Here is a 9281-nt window from a genome sequence, read left to right on the forward strand (position 1 = left end):
ACCCCACCCCCCCCCGACTCCCCCCACCCCCATGCTTTTTTGACCTTTCCATGACTTAACTGGATAAGCAATGGGATAACCCATTATGGATGCTTTCCTGCCTCATAATTAACTGGGCTCTAAAAGTTAACTTTCAGCTCACTTGAAGTCAGGACTTAGAGAATTACATGGGCCCTCTGTGCATACTGCCTGACACTGGACAAATTTCATAACTTCTCAAGATGTCATTTCCTCATCTGTGACGAGGGATTATAAAAGTACTCTACATTGGGTTCCAGTGAAGAGACAAGGGCTGATATAAAAGCTCAAAAAATGATAATCATTTTATTAAAAATCATCTAGCCTATATAATGCTATCATAATGAAAACAATATGGTACTGGCATAAAAACAGACACAAAGACCAATGGAACAGAATAGAGAGCCCAGAAATAAATCCACACTAATACATTCAAGTACTTTTTGATAAAGGTGTCAAGAATACACAATGAGAAAGGGATAGTCAAATAGTGTTGGAAAAACTGGATTATAGATGCAAAAAATGAAACTGGACCCTTATCTTATAACCATACAAAAAATTAACTTGAAATGGATTAAATAATTAAATATGCAACATGAAAAAATAAAACTGGTAGAACAAAATATAGGGGGAAAGCTCTTGGTAATGGTGTTGGCAGTTACACTTTGGATATGGTACCAAAAGCACAAGCAACAAAAGCAAAAAGAAACAAAGTGGATTACATCAAACTAAAAGGGCTGCACAGCAAAGGAAATAATCAACAAAACAAAAAGGCAAGCTATGAGATGGGAGGAAATATCTGCAAACCGTACATCTGGTAATGGATTAATATAAAGTAATGTAAGAAACACATACAACTCAATAGCAATAAAACAACCCAATTAAAAGTGGGCAAAATATCTGAATAAACATTTTCTCAAAGACGACAAATAGCCTGGCCGGTTTTGCTCAGTGGTTGAGCGTCGACTCATGAACTAGGAGGTCACGGTTGGATTCTCAGTCAGGGCACATGCCCAGGTTGCAGGCTCGATCCCTAGTAGGGGGCACATAGGAGGCAGCCGAGCAATGATTCTCATCATTGATGTTTCTACCTCTCCCCCACTCTCCCTTCCTCTCTAAAATCAATAAAAACATTAAAAAAAAAAAGACATAAATGGTCAACAGTACATGAAAAGGTTCACAGAATCTGTAATTATCAGGGAAATGCAAAACCATATACAGATACCATCTCATACCTGTTAGATTGGCTATTATAAAAAACACACAACAAAAGTGTTGGCATGGATGTGGAGAAAAGGTAACCCTGTACACTGCTGCTGGAAAGGTAAATTGGTGGGAATTGAAAACAGTATGGAGAAGGTTCCTCAAAAACTTAAAAACAGAACTACCATACATTCCAGCAATCCCACTTCTGGGTATATATCCAAAGAAGTGAAATTAGTATCTTGAAGAAATATACACACCCCAAGTTCACTACAACATTATCCACAATAACTAAGATAAGGAAATAATCTAAATGTCCATTGATGGCAGAATGTATAAAAAAAATATGGTATACATACACAGTGGAATATTATTCAGCCTTTAAAAAGGAAAATCCTGACCAGGTAGCTTAGTTGGTTAGAGTGTTGTCCAGATATGCCAAAGTTGTGGGTTCAATCCCCTGTCTGGGTACATATAAGAATCAACCAATGAATGCATAAGTAAGTGTAATGACAAATCGATGTTTCTCTCCCTTCCTTCCTCTCTCTCTCTCTCTCTCTCTCTCTAAAAATCAATAAAATAAAAATTTGAAAATAAGGAAATCCTGCCATAGGCAACAACACAGAAGAACTTGGAAGACACTGTGCTAAGTGAAATAAGCCAGACACACAAAAACAAACACTATATATGATATTACTTATATACAGAATCTAAAAAAGTCAAATTCACAAAAGGAGAGAGTAGAATGGTAGTTGCCAGGGGCTGGCAGGTGAGGGGAATGGGGAAGTATTCATCAAAGAGTACAAATTTTCAGTTATGAGTAAGTTCTGGGGATCTAAATGTATAGCATAGTGACTGCAGTTAATAATACTGTATCTGTATCATATACAGTGGGGCCTTGACTTACGAGTGTCCTAACGAGTTTTTCGAGATATGAGCCGTCTCTCGGCCGATTTTTTGCTTTGAGTTGCGAGCTAAAATTCGGGTTACGAGCCAGCTTCAGATACCCCACTGCTAGTTGGCTCAGCGAACGTCACAGTGAACGCCACAACATCAGCCCAGCATCACGTGTCTCACTCATTCACTTTTTGATTTGACATACGAGTAATTTGAGTTACAAGCTCCGTCACGGAACGAATTAAACTCGTAAGTCAAGGCCCCACTGTACTTGAAATTTACTAAGAGTAGATCGTAAGTGTTCTCATCATATACCATTAAAAAAAAGTACCTGTGTGAAGTGACTGGTGTGTTAATTAGCCGGACTGTGGTAATCATTTCACAACTTATATGCATATCAAATCATCACATTGTACACCTTAAATATACACAATTTTTACTTGTTAATTATACCTCAGTAAAGTTGGGGGAGAAATGTAAAAAAAAAAAAGAATTACTGGTTGTAAAATAATACAAAATAATTGTATAATTTTAGAAAATGTTTCATCAAATAGTTAATTTTTTAGTAATGTAAGTTAAAATTAGCTATAGGACTATTTAGAAAAGTTCTCCCTGTGGTCATACTGGCTAAATTAGGGCTATTACTGTCAGTAATTGATAGGCATTTATTTGATCTTTAGAAACATTAGGCAGCAAGTTGTAGCAATTACCTTCTTGTTACGAAACGCATTCAGATGTTTAGTGGATTTAATTCTAGTAACTGGAAGACAATTTTGGACACTAACCTTGCCATGCAATAATGGGTTTCACTAGTCTCTATAATCCTTATTTTTGGTGAGCCATCGTTAAGATGTACCATGGTGGCACTTCATTAACTTGCAAACATGCAAAGTTCAAACCCACACATTCAACGACACCTAGTAGTTCTTGGGAGGGCTGAGTTAATCTAGCACCAGTTGCTGGGATACTCACTTGAGAGCAGAGTTTCTGCTTGGTGAATGACTCCTGAATCATTCATCAGTTTACCACCATGTATAACTATCTTTTAATATTCACGGGGAAAAGTACTTTTGCTCACCATAACATGATGCAAGGATAGCAAAGATTGTAGGTGTAAGGAAGGCCAAACACAATCAAGTTCATATTCTTGAGTAATCCTTACTCTTGTGTTCTCTATCTCTCACTTCCACAATCTATCTCTCTCTCTCTCTTTCCCTCCCTCTCTCCCTCGCTCTACCCCCCCCCCTCACACACACACACACACACACACACACACACACGCATGCACGCACGCGCACTCACACTTTTATGTAAGAAACAAATGGAGAGATATGACCAATCCATCCATTTTCTATTTCAGTTACATTCAACCTTCTAGGTCTTACATTTTTAGACATTCTGAAAATGTCAAAGCATATCCCAGCTCAGTGTAATAGTGCTGTGGAAACAATAGAAAAGCTATTCTTTGGCAATTTTTAGCTCAGAAATCATGACTGTTCACCAACATTAGAGTAGCAACTGGATAGTCTTGTGGAATAAACAGTAGATCTGAAATAAGAAATTTGAGTTTCATTCCTGCTGAATAAAAGTATACATTGCCTTGTATATAGTAAGCACTCGAATGTTTTCTTTCCATCTACAACTTGAGACACAACATAATAGAGGGGAAGTTACTGAGATATTCATGAACTTGACCGTCAGTATTTGCCTCAGTAGCATTCACCTGAAGTAAATAACACTGCATAAATGTATTTGCTGTGTTTGTTCCTACTAAAATGAAATACTAGAAAAGTATTTTTCCACAATTTGTTTATGCTATAGGTAAAATATTTATTTTCTTCATCATTACTACTAACGCATTATAGTTTATTTTGCAAAATAAACACAAATCTTATTCTTTTGAATCAGCTGAATGATGGGTGGAGTACAAGGGGTCCAGAAGAGGGGTAGTGGGAAAGAGAGGTGGCTTCTGGCTCCTCCATTAGTTCCTTAGGCTTTCTATATCAATAGATGAATACTGTTCTCTCTTTCCCCCACTTACTTTTGGAAAGCCCAGTTTGAGACCATCAGCAGATAGATAAGCTCAACCTCTTGTTAAAATAAACGGTATACTGGCCAGGGTCAAAATTTTATATTGAAGACAAAAGACAACAGCGCCAGGCACAGACCTAGGACAGGTGCTGTGAAAAAGCCCATCTTGGTGGTGTCTGGGAATTTTAAGCTCTAGAGAAAAGACTGAACTAAAATTAGGAATAACAAAGTCGTTAGTATACACTCCTTAACAGATGTGAAAGTTTTAGTTACATGTGAAAGTTCTGATAAAACAGGTTTAAACATTTTTAATTTAATATTTAAGTAAAACCCTTTCCTATTAGCCATTGGTGAACATTGCCACTATTTCCATTGTTATTCATTGCCATGGAGACAAATTATTCCTTTGTTTTCTAATTCACATTTAGTCCCCATTATCACAGAATAAAAATCACAAGGAGGCCATTACCAGTAACTTCAACATTTCCCCAATATATAAATCCTAATTTGCATTAAATCCTTGAAGAAATGTACACTGTAGTAAAAGAAATGTCCTTCCGTAAAAAGTACTTTAAATGATGAAATAACTTTTAGTTCAATATATACACACAAAACTTTACATAGAGCTAAAATTACCTAGGTGCTTTGATATACCTTAGGTATATGGTATTCAGTTTAGGGTAATAGTTATTTGAAAGGAATATAATCTTTGAACGTAAGATAGTAGTTTAAGAATAAATACCTTCTATAAATTCATTATCTATTTTGCTATTCACTCACTGAGCTAGAAATTTTATACACTATAATTAAAGAGGAAAATTAGATATATAAATAATGAATGTTGATGATACTTAGTGTAGTTCTCAAAGGTTGAAAGTCTTTTTCAAAAATGAGTATTTGAAACCTGTCACTTCAGGAAAAAAAAAAGAAGCCAAAACTTTATTTTCACTTTAGTATAGGAACACTTTGAAACAGGATCATCTAAGACTAAGTAATCAAAGAATTTTAATTTTAAAGGGGGTGGGGGACTGGAGGAGAACCTTAATTTCCAAGAACATCCACCTGAGAAGTAACTTTTTGGAAGAGAATGTCTGAGTATCTTTTAAAAGCTAGAGAAAAAAGTAATTTAAAATATTGGCATTCCACAAACTAAGCACAGCATAAAATGACTCATAAAAGGAAATTTAATGAAGATATAAAAAAACTGAAAGCAAATTAATTGATTAAAACACACAGACACACACATTGCATGCAGTCTTTCAACATTACATGCTGGTTGGCTTTGCATTTTCTTTTAAAAATATAATCGTAACTTCTTAATGTATAAGACAGTAAGGCCCTCAAGATACTCATGAAAAATTCTAATCAAATTTCACTCTAGAATTAGTAATCTGCTAAGAGAACCAGGCCTAAATAAATCTGTTATGTTAAACCAGAAATCAACACATGCTATTTTCCAAAGCAGGAGCTATATAAACGACAAGCTCTTCCATGTTTTTGTTAACTAGATTTGGTACACTTAAACATAAGCAGTACTCTCCATCCAGAGTACTCCAATACAAATGTTTTCATATCTTTTAGAATTTATAATTCATTCTAATGCTCAATCTTTATGAAAATCACCAGAGGATTTGCAAGTGCTGCCTACTATCTAGCACAGTAAAAACTGTATTTGTTCTGTTTTTAAATCCATAGGTTTTACTGTATGAGGTTTCAGAAAGAAACAACTTTATTATATTTTCTTTTGGTTGTCACTGATGATTTTAGCTTAAAGATCATTAATTTTAACACTACATCCTGTTATATTCTCATTTGTTGTTCTATTTATCTCAAAGGTAGACTTTATGTATTACCATTACAAAAAATAACTATTTGCATAATACTTTATGATTTTACATCTATTACAAACACATCACAGGGAGCCTGAGGATGCATTCAGTAGCTTGTCATTCACCACTTCAAGACTCTTCAGAACCAAACAAGGGGAGGGTGACATTTTGCTAATGGCAGAAGTAAAGAGATGAATATAAATAAAAACCTTGAAGGCTTAAAAATACAAGAGAATTTTTAAAAATACAAAAATATGATTCCTCTGCAATTTGTAAAACTCCATGTCCTTTCTGTAGAAGCAAAGTGTGTTTGGAAATTTATGTATCTGTTATAATACCCATTTAAATAGCCTAAAACTGCTATAAAAATAAAGGAAATTACCATCTTCTTGCTGTATTTTATAAAATAATATCATATTAAATTCAAATGCACCTATTTTAAAAATTCAGCTTTTCCTTAGCCTAGTGAAAACAATCTAAATACCATTTTTATAACTCTAGCCTTAATCCTATAACTATGCATATTAAAAATGTTTAAGAGGATATAACAATGAGCTAACATGTTTAGAAATTATATTGTTTCATAATTTCTTCCTGGTAAGACAATTCCAAAGAAAATTATTTAAAGCTATATTTTCTTCCATAACAACCAGTCCAGATAAAAAATACTGAATGCTCAGTTATGTCACCTCGAGTCCAAATGCTCAGAGCACTTAGAGCTTTTTGTAAACAATATGTCTCTATAGTAAATACATATTGGGCCACGATTTACTTAACATTTTTAAATGTAGTTTCATACCCAGCATAACACCATCTACACACACACACACACACCAAAGCAGTGTGCAGAAAAGGAAGGGAGTGCAGAGCAAGAGATGGAGCACGTTGTTGTTTTTCATTCATGCAGTATAGTGATGTCAGTGTCTGCAGCAGCAGAGGCAGCGGCAGGAACCTTGACCTGTGGAGACTAAATTCCACTGAAGTCAGAACCTTGCAGAATTCAAAAGAAACTGAGTAATCGTTTGAGAAATTGTCCAACTATTCATAGGAAGGATTTTAAGTGGCTAAGTAAACAGAACAGAATAGTTGTATAGTTTTAATTTGGGTAGCTCTCTAGCCCAGCTAGATGTGGAGAAGTAACATATAGGTAATATGATTAGGAGACTGGGGGCAGAAGAGCCTGCATTCAAAATCACTTCAATGTAAGAAACTGACAAAACCACCTGGTGTTAAAACCAGCAGAAAAGCCTCTTCCATTCCCAGTACAAGCTCTCTGATGATGCAAATCTGTCTATCGAACACCCAAACTCAGAAGTGTTTTCATCATGATTGCATTAAAATTGCATTAAACTCGGATGTGCCATACTACAACAAAGAGGATAGTTTAAGCCTGATCACAAATTTCATTAAAACTGCCTGATGATGGACCATGTAATTCCTAAGCAATTAAGGCTTTTGAAGGATGCAGAAAAACAAGTTGTACTATGATCTGTTGTAAGATGTTAGTGTTTATCAACAAAAGAGGAGGAGGTACTGGATGGCCATTATATTGTTGTAGCAATTGCCGAAACTACTCTTACTCTGCCCACAAAACCCTCTGTACACAATCTGTCTGGAATGCTTATTTTATGGCTCTCATATTAGTGCTTAAAAGAAAAGCCCAAAACTCAATCTGTACCCTGTTGAAGCTCAATCATTCAAAAATGTATGTGACTGCTGCCTTCTTTTCATTCTGTGACCTCTCATTTCATATAGCTCTAGAAAATGTGCAAGAGAGTTGCATATGGCATTAATCTGTTAGAAAATGGTGGCCTTTTCTATAAAATACAGCCAAAGATGTGTGTTCAGTGGTGGTCATTATTAGGGCGATCACGTTGTTTTCATTCATTCATTCAGGATTTGCTGGAGGATGTCAGTTTCTGCAGCAGCTGGCTTGACCTGGGGGAGGAGTGGGGGAGCAAATTCCTCCTAGTGCATACAGATTACAGGATGCATTTCTTGGTGCTCATGTACACATACCAGTGCTACTGCATCCTACCTTGCCTCACCATCAAGCGGTCTGAAAACAAGTGCCTTAGCAACATGTTAATTACAGGTCAGAAATATTAAAACAAAAAACACCAAAACTGTAATCTATCATAACACAGCCACTTTCTCCAAGTCTAAGACCCTCGTCGGGGAAACTCCATAAAAATATCCCACATACCACATAAACATTTGCACAGAGAGCTCCGCAGTGTTTCTCTTCCCAGCAGATTTTCCACTTAGTCTGCTCTGTTCTCCCCACAATGCTGCAGCGGCGGCATCTGTAGCTCTAGCCTGGGATCTAATAATATGAGCTGCTCTCCTCTCCCTTATGAGCTTTAACTCCCTGTTTTGGCTAATCTTCCTTTTCTCCCAGGTGACTCCACTACATCATGCACCGTGTCCCTAGACATAAAACAAAACCAAACTAAAACAGAAAACCTTAAGGGAAGCCAACAGCATCCAACTCACCATTACCTTTGACACCCAACAAAAAAAGAAACTTGAGATCCTTTAACAGCTCGACTGAACTGCGAAGTGTGCTTAAAAATGGGAGGAAAAACTGAGCACACACTTCACAAACAGGTCTTTAAAATTTACCATGAAAATGCTGAGCTGGGCATAAACTGTTTCCAGTGAAGTACTGCTCTGATGCATAGTGATGCTGAGGAGACGGTTCTCTTTTGGACTTTACCCTAACTCCTGCCTGATTTTTTTACAAAATTTTGTTATTGATTACTTGTAGAGTAGAGATGGGGGGGGGGGGGGGGGGGGGATTAGCAAAACAAAACACTATACGCTTCAATTGCACATCCCAAAACTGTCCCCTTACCAAAAAAAATATCCTTACATCACAACTAATGCCAGCACCCCCTCCAAAAAGAAAAAGAAAGGAAAGAAAAAAGAACCATCCCGGGAGCCAGAGACATTAGGAACTTTGCAGGAAAGCACAAAGAGGCTGCTGCAGAGTTTGCGTGCGTGTTTCCTAAGTGTTTCGCCCAACTCCTCTCCGTCCCCCGCTGCAAACAGCAAACACATGAGTGAGCTAATCAGCTCCTTAGATTGAAAAAACCCCTGCACGCAGGTGAGGGATGCAAGATCAAACCCGAGGGGCGGCAGGGGGAGGGGGCGTTAAAGAAAAGTTGCTTCGCAGTCCGCTCCGCCGATCCCCGCAGCGACCGCAGAGGGTGAGGCTCCCCGAGCCGCGTTCACACCTTGGCGAAGGCACTAGCAGAGCGAGCCCGGGGAGGCTGCCGTTTCCGCGCCGGGCACCGGCTA

General features: G+C 37.2%; 1 protein-coding gene across 1 annotated transcript in view; it reads right to left on the reverse strand.

Annotated features, from left to right (window-relative positions):
* Nucleotides 1-9041, reverse strand: part of GLCCI1 (glucocorticoid induced 1) — a 77962-nt gene extending 68921 nt beyond the window's left edge. Inside the window, exons 1-2 of the mRNA XM_014547554.1 lie at nucleotides 8854-9041; nucleotides 8475-8590 (exon numbers count right to left, since the gene is read on the reverse strand). Of these exons, the coding sequence (XP_014403040.1) occupies nucleotides 8475-8590; nucleotides 8854-9041 (304 nt within the window). The remainder of the gene's footprint in view (nucleotides 1-8474; nucleotides 8591-8853) is intronic.
* Nucleotides 9042-9281: the final 240 nt, after the last annotated feature.

This window comes from Myotis brandtii, unplaced genomic scaffold (genome assembly GCF_000412655.1).
Source record: "Myotis brandtii unplaced genomic scaffold, ASM41265v1 scaffold48, whole genome shotgun sequence".
Taxonomy (NCBI): Eukaryota; Metazoa; Chordata; class Mammalia; order Chiroptera; family Vespertilionidae; genus Myotis; species Myotis brandtii.